Source organism: Loxodonta africana, chromosome 13, assembly GCF_030014295.1.
Source record: "Loxodonta africana isolate mLoxAfr1 chromosome 13, mLoxAfr1.hap2, whole genome shotgun sequence".
NCBI lineage: Eukaryota > Metazoa > Chordata > Mammalia > Proboscidea > Elephantidae > Loxodonta > Loxodonta africana.
In genome coordinates this window covers 48,469,845-48,485,553 of record NC_087354.1, presented here as the reverse complement: position 1 = coordinate 48,485,553, position 15,709 = coordinate 48,469,845, and the positions used below count along the sequence as shown (strand labels likewise).

The 15,709-nt window shown below is 43.7% G+C and overlaps 1 protein-coding gene across 3 annotated transcripts in view; it reads left to right on the top strand.

The window, feature by feature from the left end:
• Positions 1–15,709, top strand: part of IQCH (IQ motif containing H) — a 123,331-nt gene that overhangs the window by 78,315 nt on the left and 29,307 nt on the right. For all 3 annotated transcript variants that reach the window (XM_064267371.1, XM_023558367.2, XM_064267372.1), the window contains one exon: positions 7,556–7,723. In XM_064267371.1, coding sequence (XP_064123441.1) covers positions 7,556–7,723 — 168 coding nt within the window. The remainder of the gene's footprint in view (positions 1–7,555; positions 7,724–15,709) is intronic.

The following is a 15,709-nucleotide window of genomic DNA, read 5'->3' as shown; positions in this document are numbered from 1 at the left end:
CAAATACAGGCAGGGAGGTGACTCACACATCCCCCAGCCACAATGGGCTGCCGAGGAGGATGGGCCGCATTGTCAGTCTGCTGTGAAAGCTTAATGCCGTTTCTGGGGTGGGTGCATTCTCAGTGCTGCCCCCTCTCAAAGGTGGCTTTGTTGGACAATCTGGCTTCTAAAAAAATTCTCCATCAAGTTGTAAATCTTCCCAATTCCCAGTTAGCCTCATAGATACATCAGAATCAGCAGAAGGAGGATTCATCAGGACTGTGAGTCCCAATGATTACTCAAGGAGCATGAGGCCCCAGAGAGGGCCTAGGGTCATGGGTGTTTGTCTCAGACCCTCGTACCAAGAGCTGGGGCCTTGAGTAAGTCACTTATCCCGTCTGGGACCTCGAGTTCTTCTCCTTACAAAAGAATAGGAGAAAGAATAGAAATTCTTGCAGCGGGTTTGCAAAACATCTTAAAAAAAACCTAAAAGCTCTGAAATTCTGTGACTCTTCAATTAACATTATTTGATCCATAAATTAGTCTGTGCATCCCATACCTATTCCAAAGGCCCTAAGAGAAGGTTGGCAAGTCCAAACCCTTTGCTACAAAACTTTATTTGTACTTGGAGACAGTCGCAGAGTGTAGGGCCTGAGCATATCTGTGCACATGTGCATGCCCTGCCACCCAGCCATCCTGCCTGCCACGGGACAGAGGCAGAAGCAGCGGGATGAACAGATGGCCTCCATCTGCCTGGAACACTTAAGGCCAACAGAAGCATGTTACCTCTTCATCCCAAAGCTCGTGGCCCAGACGGGATCCAGAACCTGGAAATGAGCACTTCTAGCCTTGCTCCCCACTGCCTGCCTCTGTTTTCAGATTCTCTTGTTTAAAGGTCCACGAGGTTAGCGTGGTTTCGTGGTTCTGCCTTCTGCCACCGTGTTCTGCCCACTCTGCCCCAGGCCTCCCAGCGCAACTGCTGCAAATGCTGTGTTCAGCGCAGGACCAGCCAGGCGGTGGAGAGCTGGGGCCTCTGCAGCCTTCTCCATCCACCCCTACCGGCCCTACCCTTTACTGAAGTTGCAGTAGACTTTTTTAGAACCAACCCAACAGAAATATATGCAAGCCACAAATGTAATTTTTCATTTTCTACAGATTACAGCCAAGAAAACCCTATGGGGCAATTCTGCTCTGTCACATGGGTTGCTATGAGTCAGAATTGACTTGGCAACACCCAACAACAACAGTAGCTTCATTGAAAAAAATAAAAAGAAATAGGTGGAAGTAATTTTAATAATGTTTTATTTAACCCAAGACAACTAAAATATCATTTCAACAAGAGCACGATATAAAAAATTATTAATGAGATACTTCGCATTCTTTTTTACAACCTCAGTCTTCAAAATCTGGTGTGTGTTGTACACTTACAGCACACTGCAGTTTGGACCAGCTCTATTTCAAGTGCTATAGCTGCTAGCCAAAGGTTTGGCAGTTTGAATCCACCAGGCGCTCCTTGGAAACTCTATAGGGCAACTCTCCTCTGTCCTACAGGGTTGCTGTGAGTCGGAATCGACTGGATGGCACTGGGTTTGGCCTGGTTTGGATATTTAAAGTGCTCAGTAGCCATGAGTGGCTATTGTTGCTGTCGCTGTTGGATGCCATCGAGTCAATTCCAACTCATAGTGACCTCATGTGACAGAGTAGAACTTCCCCATAGGGTTTTCTTGCTGTAATCTTTATGGAAGCAGATCACCAGGTCTTTCTCCCACGGAGCTGCTGGTTGAGTTCGAACCACCAGCCTTTCGGTTAGCAGCCAAGAACTTAACCGTTGTGCCACCAGGGCTCCTTACTTGTGGCTAGTGGCTTCCATATTGGACAGCACAGATCTAAAATATACGTGAACATCTGTATATAACTTGTTATATTCTCACCCAATCTTTTCTATATACAGTATTATTTTTACAAAGTCATATTGCTTATGTAACTTTATACCCTGCTTTTGCCATTTTGTGCATCTTCCTACATCATCCCAAGTCTTCGTGATCATTCTCTTTAATGATAATGTCATAGATTCTCCCATCACTTGGGTGTGTCATAACTTTCTTACCCATCGTGCAAATGTTGGACAGCTGCAGTTTTTCAATGTTACAAGTAATGCTGAGATGAATATTTTTCTGTTACTTGTCCTTAAGGCCTTGATATAAATCTCTCTAGTATTGGAGCCTTTTTTAACAAAATGATTTTTGAATATCATTAATCAACCAAACAGTTATCAACAAGTGATGTATGACTGGGAGCTGAGACGCCTCAGGTTTTCCTCCTGTACCTCTGATACCTGGCACTATAACCTAGGGCAAGGCACTTCACTTCTCACACCAAAGTTGCTCCATTTATAAAGTAAACTGATTGTATTAGATGATTTTTAAGGGTCTTTGAAGCTCTAACCTTCTGTGTTTTATCTTTCCCTCACCCTCACATCTAATCAATTAACATGTCAAGCCAGTCATTACAAGTTCTGCAAATCATGTCAAAGCCACCTCGTAACCAATTTTAAAATCCATCCATCCCACTTGTACTGCCTTTGCACAGGCCACTACCATTGCTCATCCAAATTGTGATGGGGTATGCAGGGTGGAGAGAGGTTAGGTTCTAAAGTTAGCCTGGAAGGCCAAAATCAAAAATGACAGTCAATGAGATGATACGTGTGGAAGCACAGGGCAGCACAGAAGAGGTAATTGATGAATATTTGCTGGGTTTTTTATCTGAAACCAGCTGCGAGAGGCCCACCAAGACCCCACCCCTGACAGATTGTGAGGAGCTCACAGGGCAGCCCTGAGATGCTGCTGGCTGACGTGCCCCGTTGCATGCTGAATGCTGCCCAGACTGTGCTGTGGGGAGACAGACTCAGCAGCTTGCCTTAAAGGGCTACCAGTCTAGAGGGAAGATAGGAACCCCTGAACACAATACAAGCACGCCTCAGGCGGCGTCTTCAATGGTAAAACCAGATGGAGAACAGAACAATTATCCGAGCAATTCCGACAGGCCTGCTGTCGGAGAAAAGGCTTACGGAAATTTGCTCTACTATTTCCTTTGTGAACCAAAGGGTAGGAGCAGCCCGGGGAAGCAAAGTACTTCTGCTCCAGAAAGGCCGGAGTTCTGGCCATGTGCTGTGTGATCTCAGGCAAACCGTGAAACCTCTCTTTGACCCCAAGTATCCTCATCAGGGAAGAGCCCTGGTGGCACAGTGGGTAAGTGCTCGGCTTCAAAAGGTCGGCAGTTCAAACCCACCAGCTGCTCAGTGGGAGAGAGATGGGGCAGTCTGCTTTAGTAAAGACTACAGCCTTGGAAACTCTATGTGGTGGTTCCACTCTGTTCTGTAGAGTTGCTGTGAATCCATGGCAATAGGTTTGTTTTTGTCCTCATTGGTAAAGTAGAGATATGAGTATTACCAACCCAACCCTGACCTAACCACCTGTTAATTGTATTATTGTGAGTCTGAACATAATGGCTTATGGGGAAAACATGTATTAAATGGGCCAATCTACTAGCTACAGTGCTTTTGTTGTTAGATATCTTTGAGTCAGCCCCTGACTCATGGTGACCCCATGCACAGTGGAATGAAGGGCTGCCTGGTACTGTGCCATCCCCACAATGGTTTGCGGATCGGACCATGTGTGATCCATAGGGTTTTCATTGGCTGCTTTTCAGAAGTAGATCACCAGGCCTTTTTTCCTTGTCCATCTTAGGAAGCATCACTGAAACCCGTTCAGCGTCATAGCAACACGCAAGCCTCCGCACTCAGGCTGATGGTGGCTATGCATGAGGTGCATCGGTCGGGAATCTAACCCCAGTCTCCCATGAGAATAGGGAGACATCTACCACTGTCATGGACTGAACTGTGTCCCCAAAAAACATCTGTCAACTTGGCTAGGTCATGATTCCCTTGTATGGTTGTCCACCATTTTATGTGATTTTCCTCATTGTTATAAATCCTATTGCTATGATGTAATAAGATGGATTAGTGGCAATTATATTGATGAGGTCTACAAGATTAGGCAGTGTCTTAAGCCAATCTCTTTTGAGATATAAAAGAAAGAAGCAAGGAGAGAGACGTGGGGAACTTCATACCACCAAGAAAGCAGTGCTGGGAGCAGAGCGCGTCCTTTGGACCTGAGGTTCTTGTGCTGAGATGCTGCCAGACGAAGGGAAGACTGATGACAAGGACCTTCCTCCAGAGCCAACAGACAGAGAAAGCCTTTCCCTGGAGCTGACACCCTGAATTTGGACTTGTAGTCTACTAGACAGTGAGAGAATAAATTTCTCTTTGTTAAAGCCATCCACTTGTATTTCTGTTACGGTAGCACTAGATGACTAAGACAACCACTAAGCCACCAGCGCCTCGCTAATCACTACATAGATAACTGAGAATGTACCTTCTTTGATTCTACTCCTCTTAAAGGAAATGTTTAGTAATCATACGTAACATTTGTATGGAACTTTGTAATTTATATGGCACTTTTATATGCTTATATTTTATTTTACTTTCAAAACCCCGAGTGGTCTGTATTATCATTTGCTCCTTTTACACTTAAGGAAACTGCGAGTGAGAGAGTTTAAATAACTCACAGGAAAGGTGTGTGTCAGGGTTATATACTTTCACCACACTTACTCAATCTGTATGCTGAGCAAATGATCTGAGAAGCTGGGCTTTATGACGAAGAACACAGCATCAGGATTGGAGGAAGACTCACTAACAACCTGCGTTATGCAGATGACGCAACCTTGCTTGCTGAAAGTGAAGAGGACTTGAAGCACTTACTGATGAAGATCAAAGACTACAGCCTTCAGTGTGGATTGCCCCTTAACATAAAGAAAACAAAAATCCTCACAACTAGATCCATAAGCAACATCATGATAAACAGAGAAAATTTTGAAGTTGTCAAGCATTTCACTTTACTTGGATCCACAGTCGACACCCATGGAAGCAGCAGTCAAGAAATCAAATGATGCATTGCACTGGGCAGACCTGCTGCAAAAGACCTCTTTAAAGTGTTAAAAAGCAAAGATATCACCTTGAGGACTAAGTTGCACCTGACCCAAGCCATGGTATTTTCCATTGTCTCATATTCATGGGAAAGCTGGACAACGAATAAGGAAGGCCAAAGAAGAATTGATGCCTTTGAATTATGGAGTTGGTGAAGAATGCTATGAGGAGGGACTAGTCCTTGGAGAAGGATGTCGTGCTTGGTAAAGCAGAGGGTCAGCAAAAAGGAGGAAGACCCTCGATGAGATGGATTGACATAATTGCTGCAACATAGCAATGATTGTGAGGATGGCACAGGACCGGGCAGTGTTAAGTTCTGTTGTATGCTATGAGTCAGAACTAACTTGATGGCACCTGACAATGACAACAGCGAATAACTCGCTCAAGGTTACACTGCTTGTAAGGGCCAGATTTAGGCTCTTCAACTCCCTGGTCCTCACTTTTTCCCCTACACCATGTTGCCTTCCTATTAAAATCTTTATCACCAAAACATTAATATTACTAACATCAGTATTAGTAATGCTTGTTATATGCATTTCCTCTTGATTAAGGGCGTTAAAATGTCAAAATAGAAGCTCTGGGGGAAAAAAAAAAAACCTGCGTAAGACCAGCAAGTTCATTCTCTCCTATTAAAGTAGCTGTCCCTATCTGATTTGCATTTTATACTACCATACAGCAGGAAATGTTTAAGTTGACAAATAGGATATTTACTACTGCAACAGATACTTGGCAGTTAGTTTTTAACAATCGTTGCAAATGTGATTTATTTGCTATTATAAAAGGGCATTACTGTGCGTATATGACTCCTGAAATTAGCTTCAGTTTAGCAAGAGGCCTTGACAGCTTGACCTCTTAATATCCTTATAATGATGCCATTTACATTCAATGCTTACTCAAGTCACTCACTGCTAGATTTGTTCGAGGCGTCCACTCTAGGGCAGATGTATTATGTGTTTTAACATACCAAGTTGGTGTGTAGGGCACATGTAGGCCTTCTGAGAGGAAAAAATGTTTAATCAAGTCTTCATGAAAATGTGTTTGTGTCCAGCTTCCTACCGTGAAAATGCATTACGGCTAATTACGGCATACTCCAGAAATACAGTACTTCATGTTTTCTCTGCAAGACATTTCCAAGGCACGGATTATGTTAAACAAGAACATATTCTGATCCTCCGCAACTTTAGCTTTTAATTTGACTAGGAAATTGGTACAAGGCGAGGATTGGCTAGGCCAGGATCAGTGCCATCTCTTGCAGCAGGGAATGGGAAGAGGATGGACTTGGGGACAGGCAGAACTGGGTTCAAATCCCAGCACCACTTCCCAGCTGTGTGGACTTAGGTACCACTCTGAGCCTCTGTTTCTTCATCTGTGACATGGGGATCATATTTTCTGGGGTATTATAAATATATGAGGTATTGTTTGTAAAGCACCTGGCACACTGTAGATACTTGATAAATGGGAGTCCAGATGTCACCTCCTCTGAGATGCGGCCATGACTTCACCAGGCAAACCCAGTCTGTTCTTTCTTTTTACTTCAGTAGTACTTTATTCCATCCTTGTATTATGTCACACATTAGATTGTGTTGTAATTGATTGAATACATACGTATCTGTCTTCTCCTTCTCCGTGGCAGGAACCCTGTGAACTTTTAATTCTCTGTGCCCAGCATAAGGATATGCTTTGAGCATTGAACTGAGGGTCTGGGGATGTTTCTGAATTTAGTGGTGACAGAATGACCAGAACAAATCAGGATGTCTGCCCCAAGAGGGTGGCCAGGTAGCACATGACCCACTTTTGCTGTCACCAGCCCCGCACATAGTAGATGCTCAGTAAATGTTTGTGAAAGGAATTAATGGCCATAAAACTCAGTTATCTAGTAGCTTATAGTAACTTATCGCCTACATATATCTAGTTCTCAAAGTACTTTCATTTTTAGTTCATCATTGTGTTCTGTCATTCTAATAACCCTGTGGTGTAGCTAGAGTAGGTGTTAGCACTGTTCCCCAGCTGACATCATGGCAACAAAGTGACTTCCCTGCATTCTCGTAGTAAAGTGGTGGTAGAGCTAAGACCTAGGGCCACCAGGAGTTTCCCTCAAGCTGATACTGAGATTCCCAGTTTGCATTTTCCGAACTCAAGGAAACCATCCTTTATTGACTCTTCCCATTGGATGCAGCTCCTCCTCTTTCTGGTTCCCCACCCCTTGAAGCTCCAGTCCAGTTCCATTTTCTCAGTAGAAAACACTGCACTCACCACCTTAGAAATGGCAAACTACAGGCAGAAAAAGCAAAGTCAACGCCCGTCTTTCCAATGGGGCCTCTCCGTTCATCACAACCAGGTGTTTTGTTTCTGTAACTCCTCACAAGAACCTTAGCTTTTTTGAGGAGAATCATATTGGAAGCTGTGTCCCTCCGTTGAACAATATCAGCTCTGTTAAGTCACGTGCTCACTGGCTTGGTTTGGTCTGAGTTTAGGGCGCTCTCTCCTATTTGTTGACATCACCCTCACTTCTATGGCTCCTGTTTTAATCAGGTGTGGGCAACAGACCTCGACCTCTCGTATAGTGACCAGCTAGCCCTGACTCAGCTCACCTTATACCTGACAAACGGCCATCTGGATTGCGGACTGAGCACCTTCGAAGTGCCCCGCTTTGTTCCCAAGAAAGAGAAAATGAGCCGTCTTGAGATCCTGGCAATGCCGGTAAGCAACAGATGATTCCCTATTGTCCAAGAGCTCAGCGACGCACGGCTGCCATGACTGAGTCTTGCCATGTGCCAGGCTCTTTGAGGATAGGAAGAAGAAATAACCTCAGGAAAATCTCTTAACTTCTCCAAAATGGGTTCTGGGAAGGTTTTATGAATGTTGGTCAGAGGAAAGGGAGAGTGTATTCCAGAAAGAGGAGGCAGTATGTGTTTGTGTGTTTCCCTCAGTTCTCTCCTCAACCCTCTTCCCTGGGCAGGTAGACCCTCTGCTTCAGTGACCAGCTCTCTCTGAAAAAAAAAAAAAAAAAAACCAATTCTCTTTCCCAGATCTCTTTTCTGAGCTTCAGAGCCCTAGATCAAGTATTCTGCAGACCTTCTCTCCTTAAAGCCCTCAGAATCAAACTGTCCAAAGCTATACTTCCTGTCAGTGAATCAGGCCAGAGGCTAGCCCCAAATCCAGTCAGTAACTAGGTCATTCTAGCTGCTAAAAGTGTCTCAAATCTGGCCCTCCGTCTCCCTCCTCACAGGTAGTGCCTTAGTTTCAGCCTCATCATCTCTCACGCTGCACCTCACGAAGGTTCTCTGCCTCCTGTTTCTCCCACTAGCCCAAACAAACATCACTGTCAATATAGTCAAGGGGAAAAGCGAATTTGAGCATTTTGCTCCCTAGTTTATAATTTTGAATGACTCCTGTCATCTTCAAGAAAACCCAAACTTCCCAGCTTAGGATGAGGCCCCTCACGATGTGCCCCTTCCCACCACCCCAGCCTCCACCTCACCACTAGCCCCCTGGCTGGAGTGGCTGCAGCAGTAGGGCCAGCAGTCCTGAGGCTGGCTGAGACTTACCAACCTCAGTACCCCTGGTCTGGGTGCAAAGGGTAACTCTCCATGGGGACATGGGTGCTTGGTCCAGCAGGCTCATTTGGTCATGGGGAAGCAGAACGAAGATGAAGGGGACAAAGTGCTCCCTCATATAAGTGGGATATAGAAGTGTGTTGGGATTCTCTGACTACAGTTTCCAAGTGATTTCTGCTACCTTCTCCTACAACAGTGAGTTCATACTCTTTGGCAAAGGAAATTCTACTTGAAAACCAAACAGATAAAAGAGGAACTTGGTTGATTAATAGGACCCCACACTGGTGCCCCAGGGATACCTTTTCAGAGAAGTAACTCCTACTTCTCTGCTGAGCCCCTTCGGGTCCAGGAGACACCTCTGGATTTAAAGCACCTGTGTTTGACTCTGCCCAGGGTTCCCACAGTCACCACCCTTGGCAGTTCCTCAGCGTACACTCAGAAGGGTAGCCTGGAGAGAGTGCCAGAAGTGTTAGGGGGGTCAGGCCACCAACTCCTTCTTTTCCTCAGTCCAATTGGCCTAAGAGGTACCAGCAAGGTGCCTTGCTCAAGGAGTGCCCAGGATCTCTTTACTTATTAAAATAATAATAAATAGAGTTGGGCTGGAGATGAGAACTGTTGTTGTTGTGCCATCCAGTCGATTCCAACTCATAGCAGCCCCAGGTGACAGAGTAGAACTGCCTCATAGGGTTTCTTGACTGTAATCTTTATGGAAACAGATAGCCAGATCTTTCTGCCATGGAGCCACTGGGTTGTTCAAACTGCTAACTGAATGGCTAACCAAGTGCTTAGCCATCGTGCCACTAGGGCTCTCTGGAGGAGAACTAGACCTCTGTTAATTAGGTCCCAGGACCTTGCTAAGAATATCTCAGGTCCAACCACATCTGTGGCCTCCATCTTCATTTTAGGGACCAAAAGCACTCTAATTCAGTGCTGGAGGGAGGGACAGCTTTGAAACTTAAGCCCTTCTGACTTGGCGAAGGAGCCTTGATGGCTCAGTGGTTAAGAGCTAGGCTGCTCGACCCTCCCTCAGCAGTTTGAATCCACCAGCTGCTCCTTGGAAACCCTGACTTGGCCAACATAACTACCTGCCATTTCTAAAAGGAAGCTGGAACCCAAGTTAGTATTCGATACAAGACTTCCAAAGACAATTTGCTATACTTAAGTATGTTGCTATAGAAGGCTGTAAGAGCAGACATTGATCTTGGAATTAGAAACACTCTCCCGTTTTCCCAGTCTTGCCTATGGGTTTCATTCCTAGCAATAGGCAACATGCAGAAACTCTCAGAGTCTTACCCACGTTTAGGAACTGCCTGAACTCAAGAGGGAAGTATTTTGATCTTCAATAATTTAATGTCTCTACAATCACTGAAGAAAACCTATGCAGGTTTTCTGACGTGAGGATAAATTGAAACTGCTTTTCGTTTCAGAAGGATAAATGGATGTTCTCAACCTGGTACCACTGTGCATGCATGTGTGTGTGTGTAAGTGCGCACGTGTACGTGCGTGAGGGCAGTTTTTAAAAAGAAGCGTGTACACGTGCTCACACACTACTATCTGCAACCAAACTGAAGCGTCACAGCCAAGTGTGAACAGACCGTGACTCCGTCAGGTTTACCATCAGCCGTTGACAGCCCCTTTGAAGATGGAAGGAAAAGGAAATGCAAAGATGAAACCACGATGATAAGAGGGCACATTCCGAGCGAATGCCTGGAAAATGCTTCCAGTTTGGGCCTGTTGCTCTAATAACGTGCTGTGCAGGGGGAAAGGAAAAACTTCCCTGGACTCACAAGAGCTATTGTCCTGTATCAGAAACAGCTGGCAAAAAACTGTCATTCGGACCCGGTTAGACCAAATGAAGGGCCTTCTGGCTCCACGTCCTCCACAAATAACCACTGGAAGGTGCGCGCAGGCGCTGATCAGCTGCCGATGTGCACGTCTGAGGCCTGAAAAGCAATCACCTACCAACTTCTCAACTTTTAGTTAACATCCTGTCAGGATTGGCATAAATGGCTACCCTCCTCTATCAGTGTTCATTCTTCCTTTCTCTTACTGACCCTCCACCCTAAGGTCGGTGAGTGGCCAAAAGGGACGGTCTACGTGACCATCTCCAAACACCCCCAGCCGTTTATAAGCATTTTAACAGCACATGATCCATAATGAATGATTAAGTAAAACCTTTTGTGTTAAATTATGATGTTAATAACACTTCTGTCTCCCGTAATTCATTACGAATTCTAAAATGCTTGGGGTTTGATTTTGATAGAAAGCAGCAACAGAGTTTATGTGATGGCTTTATTTTTAGAACCCCTTCTTTGAAGGCACACATTTCCTTGTGACCGCTGCTACTGTAATTATGTACAAAACCAATCACTCATTAGAGTTAGGATACATTATCTTCTAGACAGATGAGGCTAAATAAGCAACACATTAATAATTCAGAGAGCAGTTCATTCTGCGTGTGGATGCCTGCTTGGTAGCTGAAATAGAAACCTCATCAGCCTCTGCCAACCCTTAAACAATAGTCCTGTGTTATTGCAGCTACATCCACGTTTACGCTTGTTAAACTGCTGCTTGGATTGTTTTATCAAACATTCATTTCTTGGTGGTCCCTTACTGCCGAGAACAGATTTTGGAACCTCTTTTTTTAAGTTAATGATTTGAGCAATGGGTGTTATTAATTCTCAGAATATTATAAACATGATTAATTTTCAGGCAGAGATTTATTACATAAGGATTTCAACTATGTCAACTAAAATGCATCACTGTCAAAACCAGTATCATGGCGAAAATAGAATACGCTCCACACTTGAAGAGCTGGTGCTGTGAACTAAATCAATTTAAATTGTGGCTGAAGCAAAATTATATTCTCCAGTGAAAAGGAGTATTTTCAGTTTCCTTTATTTGGCTCAAAGCATTCTTGTTAGATAGTGATTTAGAAAGGTAGTTTAACAAGACTAGACTTCTACCAATAATATTTTATCTTCTATTTTTCCCCGTTTTACTAGTAACGGGAGCCCTAGTGGCGCAGTGGTTAAAGTGCTCACCTGCTGACTGAAAGGTCATCAGTTCAAACCTACCAGCCGCTCCACGGAAGAAAGATGTGGCAGTCTGCTTCAGTAAAGATTTACAGCCTTGGAATCCCTATGGGGCAGCTCTACTCTGTCCTGTAAGGTCACTATGAGTCAGAATCAACTCGGTGGCAACAGGTCATGGATTTACTAGAAAAAGCTAACCTCAGAAATTCCTGCACCTTCCAAATGTGGCCAGTGGATATGTGGTGAAGAGCACTGGCCTCAGAGTCAGGGATTGTGAATTCTGATCTTCTCTCTGGCCACAGTTTCCTCATCCGTTAAACAAGGGATAATGTCCAAGGCCTCTTGGGGGATTTGATTTTATGGGGCCTGCACAATGGTGCTCTGTGCCAAGCCTGGCCCTGACAGCCTCACTACGGTCAAGTGCTGAAGAGCAGAGGGAACACAGAAAGGGTTCGTCCCTCCTTACCGCATCCTTCCATTCAAAGGTCTTTCTCTTCCAGAATCTTTTAGAAAAAGGAACAAAAAAGAAATTACAATTTGGAAATATCTATCAGATGCCTATGTCCTTTGATCCAGCAGTCCTACTTTGGGGGATGTATTCTAAGATATACCTGAAACTTGTGCAAAATGATGTATATAAAAACTTGTTCACTACAGCACAGTTTGTGATCTCAAAAAACTGGAAACAACCCAAAAATCCACTAATAGAGGAAAAGGCAAATAAATTATGGCACATCCATGCAATGGAATATTATGCAGCCTTAAAAAAGAAAGGAGAATGTTCTTAATGAACTGGTATGGAAATTCTCCAAGGAAAAAGTAAAATTCAGAACAGTATGTCCTGTTGTGACAGGTCACATCCTAAGTCCTCATCGTCCATCACTTTATCTAACATTTAGTTAATACTTTCAGCAAGAATCAACTAGAAGTAAATTCAGCAGGTGTTGACTGAACGCTCCTTTGTGTCAGGCACTAGACTAGGCACAGAGGGTATAAGGATGAGTAGCAAAATCCTTTCCCTCAAAGAGTTCCAAGTTTGTGAGGGGACACAGATTAGCAGAAAACCAAAATACATGTAATAATATAATACCACTACTCATTGCCCTCAGGTCGATTCCAACTCATGGCAACCCCTATAGAACAGGGTGGATCCTATTTTATTGCTTTTTAAGTGATGCTACTGAGGTTCTACCAAGAAAGCTTTGCCGATTTTTCTTTTTCCCAAAAATAATACCACTGACTAGAATGTCAGTCTCCCCAATTTTGAACCCATCCCCAAAACACATTGCTGTTGAGTTGACTCATATTATGTTGCTGTTGTTACGTGCCATTGAGTTGGTTCCGACTCATAGCGACCCTATAGGACAGAGCAGAACCGCCCCATAGGGTTTCCAAGGAGTGGCTCGTGGATTCAAATTGCTGACCTTTTGGTTAGCAGCTGAGCTCTTAACCACTGTGCCACCAGGGCTCCTAAGTTGACTCACAGTGACCCTATTTAACAGAGTAAAACTGCCCCATAGGGTTTCCAAGGCTGTAATCTTTATGGAAGCATACTGCCACATCTTTCTCCCTTGGAGTGGCTGGTGGGTTGGAACAGCTGACCTTTCGGTTAGCAGCCAAGTGCCTAACCACTGCACCACCAGAGCTCCTTAATAATGTTATAATAACATCTAAAATGTATCAAGCCTTATCTCAACAAAGCCAAGGACTTGGCTAAGTGCTTTACACAACGAACCTTTGTAATAACCCCATATGGTAGGCAGGTGGCGCTGAAGTTAACAGATGTTAAGCAAATTACTGCAGTTGACTCGGCAGGCCCCTGTGGAAGCCAGAGTTTAACCCCAGGCCTGTCAGACTCTCTAGCCTGTGTATATCGTATACCCAATATGCCTTGCACTGGAGCTTCAGCTGGTTCCTGAAAAGGATTCATCTCCCTGTGCGATGAGGTGGTTTTCCCGCACACTGTCACTACCCATTAACGTCCAACCTCCTCTGGGCTCGGTGGAGACTCTGAGAGCACCGAGTGAGCCGGGTGGTCATGGAGAAGTCTAGAATTTTAAAAAGGGAATATGAGTGGACATGGCCCAGGCTTCCTAGATAGCATAAATTTCCAAATAAATAACATAGTATAGAAAAAAACCGTCTCACTTATGCCATGAACCATATAGAAAAGCTTTACTGTGTCTTTCTAAAAAGAAACACTTTACGTATTAAGAATATGCATGAGATGTGCAGTTTCAACTTGTCTTCAAAATCAAGTTTAATGAGGTTCTTATTTAATTTTTTGCAGTATATTATACAGCCTCATGAGTGAAAGGCAAAAGATGGATAATGTTCCTTCCCATTGCCCCATCCCCACCTACCCCACAAAAGGTAGCCACTGTTCTCAGCATCCTTCCAGAGTGGCTTTTTGCGTGTACAAATAAATGCACATACAGATTATCCCTCTCTCCTGTTTATACTCGAAATGTAGCCTCTAATAACACTGCTCAGAATCTTTTTCCTCGGAGAGCTTCCATACCAGTTCGTGAGGAACAGTCTCCTTTCTTTTTTAAAGCTGTATAATATTCCATTGCACGGATGTGCCATAGTTTATTTTACCTTTTCCTCTATTAGTAGATTTTTGGGTTGTTTCCAGTTTCTTGAGATCACAAAAATGACTTTTCATATACATCATTTTGCACATGTTTCAGGTATATCTTAGAATACATCCCTAAAAGTGGAATTGCTGGATCAAAGGACATGTGCATTTGATAGACTTTTCCAAATTGTAATTTCTTTTTTGTTTCTTGGCAAACTGAAATGGATTTTACAGCCTCAAAGGAGAGTAGATTACAAAAACCAACCTTTTAATAATGATCTTTTCTATTTGTATAATGCTTTATAGTTTAAGCTTACATGAGTTTATTTGATTCCTCAGAGTAACCCCAAGAAACAGATAGGACAGAAATTGTTACACCCATTTTACAGATTAGGAAAGTGATGCTAAGCAAAATTAAGTGAGCTGCCCAAGGTCATAAAATAAATAAGAAGCAGAACCCAAATTTCCTGATGTAATTCCCTTTCTGGCAAAAAGGTTTTTTGGGTGGTGGGGTGGTTTTTATTTTAAATGGCTGACCTTATTTGTGAAATTATTTGGTTTTATAAGTGATAACAATAGCTAATATTTATTAAGTGCTTACTATGTCCCAGACACCATTCCAAGGTCTTTATATACTCATCTAATCCTCACAACAATACTCTGCCACGTGTGTAACTGGGCTGGAAATATATATATATATATATATATGAAACATTTAACCTTTGCCCTAGATTTCCTGTAGAAATTGTGGAGTCTTAGAAAAGTAAGTGTATCTAGTATGTTCATCTTTATTTGCACTATTATAACACATGTGTTAAACACTTAATACATGTGAGGAAGTTCACCAAGCATTAGGATACAAAAACATTTGACACAATCCCTGTCCTGGAGGAGCTGAAAAGAAAGAAATTAGACAGATGTTAATATAAAAATGGATATCCTATATACAAGAAAAAACCACAAGGCCTCATTAAAGTGCCAGTTGGGTGCCAGCCCCTCAACCTGCTGCCTGAGACCTAAGGACAGATGGGTACTGGCAGGGACTGGGGACACTTTACTAAGAACCTGGAACTTGGTCCGGCCTTAAAGGCTAAGGTAGCCACTAAGGTGAGGAGGAGGAGACCTCTCCCGGCAGAGGAGACAAGGAGGTTGAAGTCAGCCTGCGGTCTGTCAGGAGATGGCAGGTGACCAGCTGAGCGGGAGAAGAGAATCAGGGAATAGAAGGAGACAGAGAAGTGGCGGGCCAGTCCACTGAACAAGTCTGGTAGGGTCTGCCTGCCAAGCAAGATATCTGGATTTCATCTTGTAGGCAAGAAAGACACTGAAGGCAAGGGAATGACGTTGACCAACCCGGGTTTGGGAAGATGAACAATCTGTTGGCGATGCACAGAATCTAAGGAGATCAGCGTACCAGTGGGGAAGGAAAGGCCTGGGAAATTACGTTTATTATAGATCCAAAACGCTCCAGGCCTGGTAGATGCTTTCAAAGAAACAGCGACAAAAACAGTAGCTA